The sequence below is a fragment of the Ciconia boyciana genome, chromosome 20 (assembly GCF_034638445.1).
Source record: "Ciconia boyciana chromosome 20, ASM3463844v1, whole genome shotgun sequence".
Classification (NCBI taxonomy): Eukaryota; Metazoa; Chordata; class Aves; order Ciconiiformes; family Ciconiidae; genus Ciconia; species Ciconia boyciana.
The window spans coordinates 744,991-760,744 of NC_132953.1; the positions used below are offsets into that span (position 1 = coordinate 744,991).

The window sequence follows — 15,754 nt, forward strand, 5'->3', positions numbered from 1 at the left end:
TGTGATGTTCGGCGCATAACTCACAGGAGGCTGACTTTGATGTGGCTGGTGGAACGGAAATCACATTGAACAGATGTTCCAGCTGGAGTCGCTTAGTGTTTCCATTACAGACCCTGCACTGGGCTGGTTTTTTTTTCAGTTCCTTTTCCCCTCTCCCCCCCCCTTTTTTTTTTGGAAGGGGAGGGTTTTATGACTCAGCTATTTCATTGCTGCTAAGATGGTCAGGCAGTGCCTGCATGAGATTGATGGGAGCCAAACTTCAACTTTGCGTCAGCTGAAAGGATATTCTCTCCCACCACGCGCATACACCCTGCGTAGGAAATAACCCCCTCCCTGGCGTTTCTTTGCTGAGCGCGAGCATTTTTGATGCTCTTTTGAGTTGCAAAAGAAAACGAAAGCAGGAGGAGTGATTTACCAGGCTGCTGCTTCCTGGGAGGGATTATTTTTGGTTCCCTGGGATTATTTTGCAAGGCCATCTCTTCCGAACTGTGCAGCTGGGCAACGTTTGCTATGGTGTGAACCGTGGAGGCAGAGATGCGCAGGCTCCAGGGTGAAATGCAGCAGGTTGTGCCGGGCTGGAGAAAGCTCACCAGCCAAAACCTGCTGCCTACCTCCTTATCCTTGCAGAAACCGCTTTTTTTTTCCCCCAAGGTGCTGCTTCTCTGCTAGCTGTTGGAAGAAGACCCACGGGAAGGAGCTCCTTTCCTCGCCGGGGTGGTGCAGAAGGGTATGCAGCCTACCTTGCCTTTGCAGCCAGCCTTGCCCAGGACAGTTCCCCAGGAGAAATGAGTGGCCTAGATAATTTTTGCTTCAGAAAAGTACCTTTAGCTCTTCACAAAGAGAAAGCAGGCAATTGCCTACCAGGCTGGGAGTGAAACCTAATGGACTAGAGGCAGCAGCTAGAGGAGGCTCTTGCATCCGGGACGAAACCCACCCCACCGCAGTCTGGTTAATCCATCTTGGTATTTTTCTATCCCTCCATCACCCATCCAGCACTGGGAAACTGATATCCTCATTAGACCCCATTAAGAACAACATACTTTTAATAGCTGGATAGGATATTATTATTATTACTTTCACAGCATGGAGTATTTAATAGCTCGGGGTGGAAATTGGTGTTCTTTATTGGGTCTTTCTCTTTTCAAAGCCGATTCCATCAGGCTCAAGGATTCAGCTCACGTCTCCTGCCCCGCACTGTACAGCACTGTGTAATGATGTCTCCGGCTTTGCGTTGTTTGTGAGAATGCGTGTGCGTCTCCAGCTATTGTAACTGTTTGCCGGCTGTGAAATAACCCATGCTATTATCTCATTTTATCTGGCCGGTTCTGTCAGGACATGCTATCCAGAGACCCAAGAGCCTGTTAATCTTCCGGCAGCAAAAGCTGGGAGTCTTAAATGGTGAATTTTCTGCTGTGCTTGAGTTTGTTCAGCCAGTTTTAATTGGACTCTGGAAAGCAGCTGGCATGCTAATATTGAACACCCTGCATTTGCAAATTGTTGGTAAATACAGCTGCAGGAATTGTGTGTGCAAATGAAGCCCGGCTGGAGGGAGGTCAGGATGAGCCCGAGAACAACAGCTATTGCAGGGGAGGAGGGAAGAGATCTGTGAAACGTCAGTTTTTGAGGAAGGAAGATTTTGCTTCATGGATTTACAGTAAAGGGCAAATGATATGGCTCTCGACACACACCCGTCCCCATCAGATGGTGACTGACACTAGCTGTATTTCACAGGAGGGAGACTTCCCACCGATTAGGTGTCTAACATGCTACCTCAGTGGAGAACAATACAAAAAACTTACCGTTGAGCAGCTTGCAAGACTGGAAACATGTGTTTTTGTACAGAAATCTTAATGGGCCTCATCTCTGCTACTGGCCGCGTCCAGAGACGCTGCTTTCTCAGCCAAAAACATTTGGGATACATCCCTGCTCCAGAGACCCCAGAGGCCTGGATGAGGGCACACAGTCCGTCCACGTGCAACGCCCACCGGCCACCCAGAGCATGGCAGCTGGTGCTGCTTTTGCACAAAACCATGGACACAAGACGCAAAAGCTGGGAAGCAGCCTGTCCCCGTGGTGTTCGTGTCCGTCTGGTGCCCCAGGGAGCTCAGGGGAGATGAGAGCTCTTGTCTCTGACTTCACCGTATCAATGTACCAGTAAATCCCAGGAAAGGGAAACCCCTAAACCCCAGCACCCTGCTTCTGACTGGAGTCAGACCCACGCGGGCAGGCCTGGGGCAGCGATGGAGAGAGCAGGGAGGCTGGGATCACGCGGTACCCAGAGGTAGCTCAGCCGGCCGTGTACTCACGCTGGATATCAATGGTGACGGAGGTCTCCTTCCCGCTGGGAATGGCTTTGTTGGTGGCGCGGCAGACGATGCTCTCCCCGTTCTCAATGTCGGAGGGGGAGATGAAAAGGGTGCTCATGATGCTCTCCCTCTTGCCGTCACGGAGAAGTGTCTGTGGGGAGAGAAACAGAGATGAGAAAAGGCAGTTTCCTCCAGGAGAGGGGCCCCTTCCCCATGCCAAGCGCCGTGCCAGGCTCTGCATACACACAGCTAGCCCTCGCTCGTATGTGTTTCTCAGCCAAGCAGCGCTCTCTGCAATAACAATTCCTCTGGCTGGAATCTGCCAAGAAGCCTTAGGGGAATAGCATAGACAAATTTCACTGCACTTCCCTGGGAACCGGGCACTTAAGTCCCATCTGCTTCCCTCCAGCCCTGCTGTGCCTAGACCTCAGAATCACAGCTCCAGCGAGATACACGTCACCCACCGTCCCAGGAAAGAGGGAGCTGGGGGACAGACAGGGCATTCGGCTTCTTGAACCTGCCGTCACCTTCTGCACCTGTGCCAGGTGAGCGCAAAAAGCTGCCTGGGCCACTTTACATAGCAATGAGTGGTGATGCCAGCTGCCAGCAGCACGGGACTGCTCCTGGCCGTGGGTCCCTGGCTGCCGTGCAGTGGTCCAGACCAGCCCCTGGTAAATCATCACCACTCTGGCTCGCCTCGTGCTGGTGATCGCTGTGACGGACACCCAAGGATGCCGGAGATCCAAAACCTCGAGCCTGGTACGGCAGCGGTTAACCATCTCTATCTGCTCAGCCTTGGCACCTTGTTTCTTCCCCGGACTTATCTGACTTCGACTTCCAGCTGTGCTGCCCTGCCACGCCTTTATCGGCGAGCCCCGGGGGCCCTGCCTTATCAAACTCCTAATCCTCCTGCAAGTTCTTACAGACCGTGGTCACGTCACCCTGTAGCCCTGCCTTTGGTAAACTAAACCGACCGAGCCCTCGGAGCCTCTGAAGATGTTGCATGGTTTTCAATCTTTTAATCATTCTCTGACCTCTCTCCGGTTTATCAACATCCTCCGGGGACCAGAAATGCCAGAAAAACAGCTTTTCCCAGCCGTTGATAATAGTGGTAAATGCCCACGGATACACCCATCCCATAACTATGTATTTTGGACCCTGCCAGGCAGATTCTCTCTCTAAGTCCATATCCTTCAAGTTTCCTCCTCACAATGTAAGACAAGTGCTTTATCGAATTATAAACATATGGCAGCAAGACTAATGCTTTCACCACCTGGCTTCGTCGTGACACAGCGTTCATGCATATAGGTTTGTGTCTCCGCCAGGCACTGGACAAGGAACGTCTCAGCAACTAGACAAGGTGCTGAGAAATTGTCCCCACAATCAGCCCAGAAGCTGGGGAGAAGCAGGACCAAGACCTATTAGTACATGATCATCAGGGCCTAAGTGCACCAGCAGTCCTTAATTTCCCTGACGAACCTCATCTGGGGCCTCTACCCAAGAGCTCTTCACCCATAGGCCCAGGAGCTGGACTTAAGCTCCAGCTCTAGCTCAGGCTCTGCTTTGGGTGTGCTGATGTGGGCTGGATTTTCTGCCTTGACCTCAGAGCTGCCCCATCACTATGGACTTTCTGGAGATTGCTGCGCTGTGGTTGACCCTGCTACAACCACCAAACCTGCTCTGCTCCTCTTGCGCTGGTGCTGTGCCCTTGGTGGTAAGGATGTTGCCTGTGCTTGCTTTATTGTCACCCTGCGTGCCCCTCCTTTGTGGAACAGCCCCGCTTTTGGTGCTGAGGATGGGGTGAACCCTAAGCCTGTGCAGGACCTTCCCCACACAGTGCCCCTGAGCTCTGGGTTAGCCTCCAAACCCTCCAGGATCCTATAACACCCCCTATGGCTATAGGGACCGTTCCCTGTCCCCTTCAATAGGGATCAGGGGCAGTATGGGGGCTTTCAGCCAGCCATGGCTACTCTGTACTGCCTGGCTGTGATTGTGGGGGGCTGCATGTTAATCAGTTGGTGGGTTGGAAATTCAGAGGAACAAAGAAATTATCACTCAGTATAAATGGTTTCAGGCAATCTGTAACCTGAACAGTGTTTCTTCTTGGTTGATCTGGATCAAATGAAACCTGAGTTGGGTTTTAGTTTTATTGAAAAAGCAGAGAGAGGAAAATTGAGGAATGATCTTAAAGGGAGCCTCAAAAGGGAGAGGTTTCTCAGACCCCCCCCCAAAATCAAAACATCCCATTCAAAAAAATGGCTAAAATTAGCCATTAGTTTTTCTGAAGGGTGTTTTTCTTTTTTAATGTTTCACAAGGTTAAGACAGTCACGGAAATGGTCAAGTTAGGGTTTCTTGTGCGTGTGTGGGGACCGCGGTGCTTGAGGGGACAAGCTCTGATGCAGCCGGTGCTGGCTGACCACCCCTGCGCGTGCTTGGCCCCGAGCATTCCTCTTCCCTGCTTGTGGCAGGGAAGCATTTGTGGAAGGGCCTCACGAAAATCTCAAGTAAGTCAGGAGGAACTGAGGTTCAACATCACCAGATCAGCCAACGCCATCCCTCTGACCCCAGGAAAAGGGGAAGATGGTTCCCCCATGCAGAACAGGCCTCCCCTTCCAGACCATCCCTGACAGCTGCTTAAAATGCCATGAAATCTCTGTGCTGCATGTCAGATGCAGCTGCAGCCTGAAAGCTCTGCTTCAGAAGACTTTTTTTTGTTGGAAATAATTTAAAGAAAAAGAAAAGAAGGGCATTCTTTCTTCTCTGATACCCATTACTTGTGGGTCTGAAAGGGAAAGGGCTTAAATGTTGGCTCCCCAGGGCCAGGTCTGAGCAGGCTGCAGTGGAGGGGAAGGCTTGGGTTGAACAGAATAAGTCATAAACAACTGCATGTCAATGGCCTCGCTTTTAATTAATTCCACTTGATGTGAGAGAGGGAGAGGTCAGTTTTCTCTGGCTTTAATTAGTGCTGCCTCTTGCATTGCAGACAGGGAGATGGGGCCATTTCCCTCTCTCTTCGCACCCCTCAGCTCCAAGGAAGCAGTGAGCTGCAGCTGAGATATCGGTGGGCTCTGCAGAGTGGCAGGGAGGAGGAGAGGAGGGTGTTTTGGCTCCTCTGCTCTTCCAGGCAGATCAGGATGTTGCTGGAAGGAGGCTGGGTGGAACCTTCACAGTGGTAGCAGAGGGTGAAATGTTTATTAAAGATCTTCAGGAGCTCGCGAGGAATGCCTTTGACTCCTGACTTTGAAGTTTGTTTGCATTACAAATGGCTGCAAACTGACCCATTTTATGTCTCAAATCTTGTTCTTTAGAAATTTTCATTAGAAATGTCAAGTGTTACTGATTCTTTAGCACTTACCAGACATCAGGCATCTATAAACAGGAGAACATGTGGGTACCCATTCTGAGTATGCTGTTGATTGCTCTTTGATGTTTTCCTTTATGACCCAATAAAGGCTTTCCGTTTAAATTAAAAAATGCCAACAACCCTGACAATTTTTCATGGAAAATTGCAGCTGGAGGAGGGGATGTATATCACTGCAACCACCTTTTGATCCAGAGGTTCTGCTACAGCCAAGGCCAGGTCAGTGCGGGCTGTGTGGTGCTGGACACTATATTAACACCACACCCAGGTGGGATTTTGGGGGGTGAAGTGGGCATGCCAGGCAATGACAAGCTGTGAGAGGCTACAAAAAGCCAGCCAAGTTCAGAGCAGAGCCTGTTCTGGTGACAATTTGTAGTTTCTCACTTGCGTCCTCCTGCCTGTTTTCCTCCCAGCCTCTCCGTCGGGAAGGTCGTATGGGGTGATGTAGGGTGAGAGTCGCAGCTCTGCAGAGCTGAAGGCACTGCCCTAGATGTTTTGGGGCTGCGTGAAGAGTGGTGCCAGGCCTGGCACACCTTTCTGAAGCAAGAGAAGAGCACAGCGTGTGTCCCCAGCCCTGTCCTGCCTCACCTTGGAGTAGGTGGCTCCATTGACGACTTCTCCTTTCCGCATCCAGATGATGGAGGCTGCTGGCTTGGCGTTGTCTGCATGGCAGGTCAAGTTGAGGGGGTCTCCTGCTCTCAGGCTGATGATGGGCCCCCCCATAATGACAGGATCATCTGGAGGAACTGCAAGGAAAAAGCACAGAGGGGACGATGTCATTCGCTAGCATGAAACCAACCTTCCTGGAGTTACCTGCGGGGTCTGGGCTGCCAGGACTGGATTGTGACCTCTCAGACCTCTGCAGCTGCCTTTGTGGCTGCGGCACCATGCAACCCCATCTCGCCACGTTACAGCTGGCTTGCCTGTCGCTGCTGACAAGAAAGCTGCGCCCCAGATTTGGCAGAAACTGTCGGAAGTTTTAGAGGGGATGCGGGCCAGGTGGCTGCCTGAGCTTTGCAGTAATATGAAGGATCAAGCCTGTGGTAGAGAAATCCCCCAAGGGCTACTAAATACTCAGAAACGCCTCTGGCCCAGGATGTCCCTGAGCTGCCAACTGTGGGAGGATGGAGAGTATTTGAAGGAAATATCCCTGCTTACTGGCCCTGTTCTTCCGTTCCTCCCCTGGCAACTATAACTGGCTGCTGCTGGACACAGGATATGGGGCTCGGAGGGGCTTTGGTCTGACCCCTGCTCCTCTGACTGCAAATTGGAAGGTAGGTGACCATGATTTGGAGGAGAAGGGCAGGGGAGCTGGGTTGGGACTGCTACCTATTGCACTCGAAGGGGGAAAACAGCTTATCGGCATCAGGAGCATGGTTTCCAGACTGCCTGCCTTTGAAGAGGGCTCCCTTGCCAGCCCTCCCTCATGGAGGGATGGAGGAACCCCGAGCACTCCTGCGCCCTGCTTTGATTTCCCTGTCGCTTTTGCTCATTGTCTGTGCTGCCGTCTCGCTGCACAAAAGGTTGTGAAACTCCTCTCGTTCGGTCAGACTCCCTCTCACGGCGGTGAGTCTTTTAAGCGTCTCCCTCTGTGAAAGCAGATTTTGCCAGGGATGTCAAGGAGACATTTAAGATCTCAACCTCCCTTTGAAACCACCTCAGCCTGACAGCCTGTGTGAGGCTGCATCCTCTTTACAGGATGTGGCTTTGCTGGTATCGCACAGCCCCTGGGCATCTGTTTCTTGCGTTAGCAAGCACTTCATACCAGAGACAAGGAGGGATGGAAATGGGGAAGCAGGAGATGAGGGGCACCTGAGCATGGTCTCCTCTTCTGTGACTAGCTCTTGAAGCCTGGCATCTCTAAACACCCCCAGTGTGGTAAGAGATGGGAAATTCAACTGGAGAGAGGGGCTGCCCTTTCATCCTGCAGAGAGGACCCTTCATCTCTGCTACCCTGATGGGGGCTGCTCTGGCCAAGACCTGCTCTGAGGATGGAGAGCTCTGTACAGCTGTCAGTCCAGCTCTTCCCAACCAGATCCTTTGGGCAACCAAACGCAGGTCTTGCTACAGATAGACTGGTTGCCCAGCCACCTCATAGCCTGTTTCAGGAGCTCTTGGGGCTCACGCAGCATTGGGAAGCCAGCAGAAATGTGGAGGACGCGGTGGGAAGGCATGCCTGTTGCAGCCCCTCTTGCCCAAGCAGCAAAGCTCATGCTAGCAAAGGATGTAGAAAGACATTGCTGCTTCACACCCAGCTTCAGGAGCAGGTGGCAAAAGCCTCCTACCCTTCAGGATCCTTACAGAGGGGATGCAGCTGGGTGAAACCAGCCAATTTTCCACCAAAATGAAGCTGCTTTTGTTACAAGTCAGTGCTGTTGCCCCCTTCCCTGAGCTGGCTGGCACCAGGCTGAGCCATGCAAAGTCAATGTCTAAGTTGGGCTCTGCAATCCCCAAGTATGTCTCTGCTCCTGAGCTGCCCGGGTGTTTTAGCTGGCTGAGAAATATTTAAAAAAAACCTCCTCGCTGGCTCCTCTGGTGCTGGGCTGAATTCAGGAGATGGAAGGGGATTATGTTCTCTGACAATTCAAAGGTGGCTGCCTGCATCGGCGCAGGATTTGTAGGCAAGGCAGATGTGCTGGTTGCACACAAGGCTGGTCACATACACATCTGCCAAACGCTGTGAGTAATGGGATTTTTCAGCTCAGTGGGTGGAACCCAGGGGCTGGGGGGAAAAAAAGCTTTTCTACATGGATCCAAAATGTACATTTTTTCAGGCTACAAGAGTGAAAAAGAGTGAAAATCTGCGGTTTGGGTTAGTTGAAATGCGTCAGCCCCTGAATAGGAAAATGTGGAAAATTCTGCTTCATTCTGATGCTATTTAACTATTAAGGAAGTATTTCTTTCCACTTTTTAAAAAACAATGCCTTCGTTGGATGAGTTTATACCATTTTTTAAAAAGTGAGATTTTTTTCAACAGTTTTTTTTCTCCTCACTGAAGCTATTAATTGAATTTGACCTCAGCTTGTAAAATATTGGAAATTCATCTTGTGGAGCAGGGAAAAAACCAACCCACAAGCCTTCCTCTGACGAGCATCTCAGAATTAAATGAAGGGACTTTTGTGGTGGGCTGTTTAATATTCCTGACCGCTGTCCTGTTGCACTGGCTGACATCTGAAGGCTGCTTTTCTTTTTTTTTTTGCAGTCACTGGTTTAACATCACCCCCTCAAAGCACTCCAGCCTGTCCCTTAGCTGCCATGAAACCCAGGGGACATGGGACGGGGAACAACCTCATGCATGGAACCACTTGTCTTCCCTGTGCCAGAAACCCTTGTTTTCTAACCAACTGTTTTGCTCCCGTTTCCCTCTCTTGGATTAGCAGCAAGACTTGGGGAGCTGCTTAAGGAGATGAGAAGGAGAGAGAATGGGTCCTGATCGCATCTTCCCAAGTAAGTGGTTATCATCCCCCAGTTATTCATGTGGCCATGAATTATTGATGGTCTCCAGGCTCCCTAACCCGGGGATCTGGCTGGGGAGGAGAGGGTCTGATGAATAGGAATTGGCAATGTCTCTCAACAGCTCTAACTTCTGCAGAATGAAGGATGGATGTATTCCTTCCCCAAACTCCAACTCCAGCCTGGGAAAGGAGGAGGAGGAAGAGAAAGATAAAAAGAAGGGAAAGCAAGAAGCCAGTAGCATAGAGCCATGATCCATTATTCATCCACTGTGCTCCCAGGATTAGTTATTATAAGGCACCACTACAGAATCCGGTCTCCTAATTTTTAATCACGTAGATGTAGAAGTGCTAGCCTTTCTGATTAATTCAGGGATATAAATAGGAAGCGTTGTTTGGGGTTGTGTGTGCGGGGGTTATTCCTGACAGCGAAGAAAATGGAGTTAACCTTTACATGCCAGGAAAGTTTAAAAAGAGGATGAAAGAGAAGGGATCCATGATGGCTCAAGCCCACAAAAGGACAGGAGCAAGCCAGAGAGATGGATGACGTGCAGCTGCTTATGGGCTGGGACTCCAGACAGATTAGCCCCAAATGGACGTTGCACTGAGACCTTCTGGGGTGGGAGGTGGAACTCCCCAGCAAAAGATCTCCTGTTCCTCACAGTGCGCTCAGGACCTCAGCTGGAGAACTGCTCTGCCCTTCACTGCAGACAGAACTTTCCAAAGACAACGACAAGCTTCCCCCATCAAAACCCGCATTTTCTGTCAAAACCCAGGGCTTGCTGAATATTTTTAAGCCAGCCTTGGACAGGCATTAATCTGTTCTCTATAGCTGTGGGCTGCTCGGATGAGTAAGGACAGCTTGGGGTCTCTGCTCCTCGCCCTTTGGACTGCTTTGGGAAAAGCCCGTTTTACAGCACATCAGCATAAAGAAATAGAAATAAATGCGTGTTGCTCTTGGGCTGTGCATTCAGCAACTTCTTAAATTAGTTGGCTAGTTAGAGGCTTTCCTGCATACAGTCCTGCCCTGCAAGACTTAACTGTATGATTAATCAATAAGACCATGCAGAATTATTCAGCGCTGAACTAATACCCCAGGCTAACACTGCAGCTTTGACTAAGAAATAGCATAGATGTCTCTAAATGCTCCCAGCAGCTGGTCAGCCGGACAGCGTTGTGGCGAGCAGACAGAGCCTCAATTATCAGCCATAGTTATTGAGATAACAGGATCCTCCAGGCAGAAGGCAGCTCCTGGAAGTGGAGAAAGCAAAAAGCCCTCCAGCCACCAGTACTTCTTCCTAATTAAGGCTGACTGCTTTTTGTTGTTGTTGTGGCTGGTACCTCCTTGCTGTTGGGTTTGTGTAATGAGCCGCCTTTTCCTGGGACAGTGTTAAGAGATTCAACCCCAAATGCTCACCGGTGGGGAAGGGCCACCCAGCTGCTGGGCTGACACTGAGCAGCCCCTGAGGATTGCTCTGAGCCATGTGTCTGCAAGGAACGTTCAGCTGATGTTAGACTGGGCACAAGTGTCCCCCTGAGGAACGAGATCCCTTGGGTAAGGCTTCACCGATGCACTGCTCATCTTCCCCATGGGGTCTGGGGCACTCAAGGCTCTGGGCTCATCTTACATGTGTGTGAAGCAAATAACAGTGACCAGAAGATGCTTTTGGTGATCACAACATGCTACAAACCATTGGAAGGTGCTTCCTAGCCCCAAAGCTGAGAGTCTAAGTGTAGACCAAAAGCATCCCCAGCCTTCCACAGTGGTTTGCTAACAGTACTTGGTGGGCCAGCTGCCTTCCAGTGAGAACACGAGGCCCTATGGAGATGATGAAGCCAAGCTGAACAAGGGTACGCTTGCTCTTGTATTTTGTCTCTATAGTAAGGAAAGCGTGGGGAGCCCCAGGGAGACAGCCTGGAGGGATTCAGTTGGCTCAGCTGACCCTCTCATGCAGCGAGGGTGGATCTGGAAGCTTTGCTCTGGTGCAGCGAATTGTTTGTGTATTCAGACATTGCATCGCAGGCTTGTCAAAGAGGCATGTTTGCCTCTTGTAGACAAGTCAAGCTTATGAGGGCATCATAGTACACTTGCTCCGGGTGACCGTACCCAGGCGCTGCCCTGATCTGCATACAGCTGCTTGCTGTGGAAGTTTTTGCAATACAAACCCTGTGAAGAGTGTTTTCCTCTGCAAATCCAATCTCTGCTCCATGCCGAGGCATTTTGAGTCCAGGTTTGCTGGCTGGCAAGGTGCTTGTGAAAGAAGCAGCATTCAACCTGCAGCCTCTGTGGTCTCCTTACCTTCCCAGGAAGATCTTGTCCTGCTCCTTTTTGGCGCTTGCCCTCTGCAAGTGGGTCAACGTAACAAGACTGGCGGGGTGTGATGTTGACAGTAAGCTTGGTGTTAATGACATTTGGCAAAATGCGGAGTTAATTAGCTGCTGTATCATTTTGGTGCTCCACTTGGGACTGGCACATCCTCTTCTCGATAACTGCAGGGAACTGCCTCCTCTTTGAAACCAATCTCTGCTTTCCCTGCCAGCCTTGGGGGTGTTTTGCAGAGGCCAGTAGTGTGTTGCTCTGCAAGATGCTCTTGAGATCTTGGGGGGGGTTTGGCCACACTCATGGATGTTGAACTCGGTTTGGGATCGGCACAGAGAAAGGCTGTGGAGCTGATCAAGGGACAAAGAGCAGCTTTCCTACCAGGTGAGATCAGAAGAGATTGGCTGCTTTAATTTAGCAAAATGAAGGCTGGGAGCCTATGACTGGTTGCAGTGAAAGAACTGGGGGAAGGTCGGGAGAAGACAAGGGAAAAAGCAGGAAAATTTGGACACTGGGGAAGAAAGAAGGCTCTCTGTCTCATCAAGTATCTAGGATAGCTTCCCAATAGGAGGAAAAGGGGCTAGGAAACCAAACTGCTTTTAGGATGGAGCTTGCTACACTGGATAAGAGAATCCCCTTATAGGGATTGTGTTTCTGGCAGTAGTTTCCCAGCAGACTGCCTAGGGTCTCACTGTATTATCAAGCTGGAAGGCTACAAATTGTGAGGGCCTAAACCACTGCAGAGCAGCTTACAGCTACATGAATGTTTAGCTTTTCATTTATCAGGACTTTACACATTTAGGATTCAGATTTCCAGCAGCTCTTCAGAGCTAGGAAGGATATAAACAGGCTCTTAGGTTTTGTCCAACACTTTAAAGGCTGAGATTTCGCTGTGTCTGAGTGCTGTCATGGGTTATGTTTTTCAGGGCAGCACTAACTGGAGATTTATGGCAACTCTGTGGGGCTTGGTGACCTGAGCTCTGGAGGAAACCTAATCCTGGGCTGCAATTGCATCTTCCCCTCAACCATCCTCATGTGCATCCATTCTACCTCTCCCCTTCCTGATGCAATTAGGATTGCAGTCCCTTTGCAGATGAGGAGCTTTGGCAGGTAAGGAAAAAGGGACAATACAGAGCAAGCGGTCTGAGTTTGCAACTGGGTTCAGTCACAGGGCTGAGAGTCCTGACTCCAACTCGTAATATTCCCTCCACCAAGCATGACCGACCAGATTATCCTTTGCATCCTACATCTGCAACCTGGAGACCATTTCTGTCTGCAGGCTGCTCAGCAGGATGACGTTCAGCTCTTCAAGGAAAACAATTGGCAAAGCTGCCTGTGTCCTCCTTCCCTACATAAGGCAGGCTGAAAAAATTCAGTCTGTGTTGCACACTGTCAATTTACAGAGGCCACGCTGGCTATGGTGCCAATGCTGGCATTGCTTCCAAGTGTACAGCCTCCCACCCGTGTGCTGCCGGCCTCTGGTCCTGCTGAGATTGGCATGGGATGGAAGGCTGGTCGCTGGGAGGATGCCTACATGACTGGCACCCTTCCTGCGTCTCGTGCCGAGCCCTGGCAGGGTCACCCACCCCGGGAAGGGTGCAAACAGGATGGGGCTCTTGTATGGCAATTGCATGGTCTGTGCAATACGGATGAGTCTTAACGTGCTGCCCCGGAGTCCCTGCTTGGCCAGGGAGGGAGAGCAAGAGGGGGGATGCCATGTCTAGAGGTCCTGTGCTGTCCCTCCGTGTCCAGCCTGCGTCTACCCCAGCCTGACGCTGCTCCGCTGCTGGCGCTCTGCTGCCTCATTCATCTTGCTGACCCAAGGGAGCTGAGCCTGGACAGCCTGAAAAATGCAGGGCAGCTGTGGGTGCCCTCAGAAAGGTGCCTGGCTGCTGCTGAGTGAAGAAGGAGAGGAAACAGATGCAGGCAAACAGCACAGCCTGGGGAAAACACGCTAAAAAATAAATCAAAAGAAACAAGGGGAGCAGGGAGAAAAATAGTGATGAAAGTTTAAGTAGTGCATCATTTTCTCGGGCCTATTTGTCTTGTGGCACTTCAGCATGTGTGTCTGAGCGGGAGGGTGGGTGGGTGGGTGGGTTGCCTCCTCTCCATCCCAAGGGGGCACACAGTGCTGCTGCCCTGGCAGCTGGTGGGGGGTGAAGCTCGGCACCCAAAGCAACCTGCATCCCTGTTTCCCTCCTGTCTGTCTGCGCACCCGAGTGATGCAGGGACCCTCCTCACATTAAGAAGCTCGTGGGAAACAAACTGCTAATATTTCCTAAAACCTTTTTTTTTTTTTTTGTTTTCCCCTAATGATTTGTCTCTGTTTCCATCCAGCCACTGAAAGTCTCCCATTTTCTAGATTTCTTTGGGTCAGCAGGCTGGATTTCTCTGGTGGAATGGTGTCCTGCTGGAGAATGCAGATTCCTCAAACCCAGAAGAGCTTCGCAGAGATGGCTTCATTTAATTGCAGCAAGGCTCTGCCTGAATGCACCAGCTCAGCTCCACTTTCCCACTCTCTGCCCAGGAGGGGCTGATCTTCCCCCACCAAACCCCTCTCCAGGTCATGTGGAGGGCTATCACTGCAATACTCTGCTTTTTCAAGCTGAGGGAGGGAGTTGGTCCCAGATTCTTTCCTAGAGAGTGTTTTAAATATTTGATTTTCATGTCAGATTGGAATTAAGACAAACTTCAAAGTTCTGAAACCCTTTGTGAGACATGGCTCTGGGCAGCATCCATTTTTGGAGAAAACACGAGCAGACCTGACACAGGATAAATGAGCATTTGTATTCTATTGAAAAGCCTTTCATATGAGGGGGAAAAAAAAAGTTTTGGCAAACCCCTCCAAGCTTTAATAAACAGCCAGATGCCGGGCATGCAGGCAAACAGGTAGCTGGCTGGGTACTGACTGTTTACTTGAAATATTCTCTCCACAAAGAGTCAGAAACTTGAAATTTCCTCTTCCAGGTGAAAGGGAAGTACAACCCCAGCAAATATATTGCATTTGCCAGTTCCTCAGTTAATTCTCTCGGTCAAGTTGGTGTTTGGAGGGATCATGTCAACAGCTACTGCCAAGCCCTAATTTGGGTCCTCAAGTCTTTGGGGGGAGCTGTTTTGTTTTGCTTGTGTCTATGAGAAGTTGCCCTGGCTCTCCGTAAACCAAAGGCTATTGCCAACGATTAAGGAGAGGGGCGGATGTGTGACCCGTGGCAATGGTGAGTAATGGCTCCAATTCTGCCTGTTGGGATGGAGGAAGGTCAGGGTAAAGCTTCCCAGATGCGTTGGGAGGGATGGGATAGGAAGGGAGGAAGAATTGTCTGCCCCACTGGCCTTGTTACCACTGTAATAATCAAATTCATTAATATGATCCCCTGTCGCACAGCTGCCCCAGCACAGGGAACTGCCTATCTCAGAGAGGGGAAACTGAGGCACAGATTAACACAGCCTTGTGTGACTCTGTCTTAGAGCCAACAACCACTGTGCAGCTCGTCAGCCAGCAGGCACGGAGAAGGAGCAGGGACCTGGTGGGTCAAGTCCCCAAGCCCATGGGCAGAGCCATGCTGCAGAAAGGTCCTCCAAGCACGCCCCTCCCTACTGCAGCCACACACCACCGCGGATACCCTCCCACAAACAGAAATACAAAGGGCTAAAGCAAAAGGGACTGGTGGCATAGCCCGTCTCCTATCTCCCCTCAACTGTAGGATATGCCTGAACCTTCTCCTAGAAGGGGGGAGAGGCAGGAAAATCATTATCTACCCAATGTAGGCCAGCACCCTCTGCCGCCTCCTCCTCCCCCTGCGAGCGCAGCTCCTGGGTGCAGGCTGACAGATCAGAGAATGCAGGCGAAAAATGGAATTCATTATTTTTCCCGTATGTCAGATATTTTCAAATTGTTTAAAAAAAAAAAAAAAAAAGGAGGATTATTACTGTTCATTAAAAAAATAAGAAAAAGAAAGAAAAAAGGGAAGAAAGTATGCTCTGAAGCAAACCCCATGAGCTGGCCCCCTCCTTCAGCCAGCTGCTGCTGGTGGGAGCTGCTCTTAGATCTCATCTCCTGCAGGATGGGATGGGAGAAATCCTGCCTGCTCCGGCGAGGTTCAAAGGCCTGAGCCTCATCCGAGCCCCGTCGGAGCCGCGTTGCCCACTTCTCACCCGCACGCGGGGTGCTTGCCTATTACCGAGAGCAGGTCTCATCTGCAGAGAGCTGGGTCCCTGCTGAGCTCTGTGCAAATTTATGGCACCCGAGCAAATTGGAAATACATGCCCGCTGTGCGATCGTCCTGGTGCGCTCACCGGGCGTGTGTCCGCAGCGCC

The 15,754-nt window shown here is 50.8% G+C and overlaps 1 protein-coding gene across 1 annotated transcript in view; it reads right to left on the reverse strand.

Annotated features, from left to right (window-relative positions):
- Positions 1-15,754, reverse strand: part of KIRREL3 (kirre like nephrin family adhesion molecule 3) — a 342,948-nt gene that overhangs the window by 52,689 nt on the left and 274,505 nt on the right. The window contains exons 4-5 of the mRNA XM_072884708.1: positions 6,257-6,414; positions 2,307-2,457 (exon numbers count right to left, since the gene is read on the reverse strand). Coding sequence (XP_072740809.1) covers positions 2,307-2,457; positions 6,257-6,414 — 309 coding nt within the window. The remainder of the gene's footprint in view (positions 1-2,306; positions 2,458-6,256; positions 6,415-15,754) is intronic.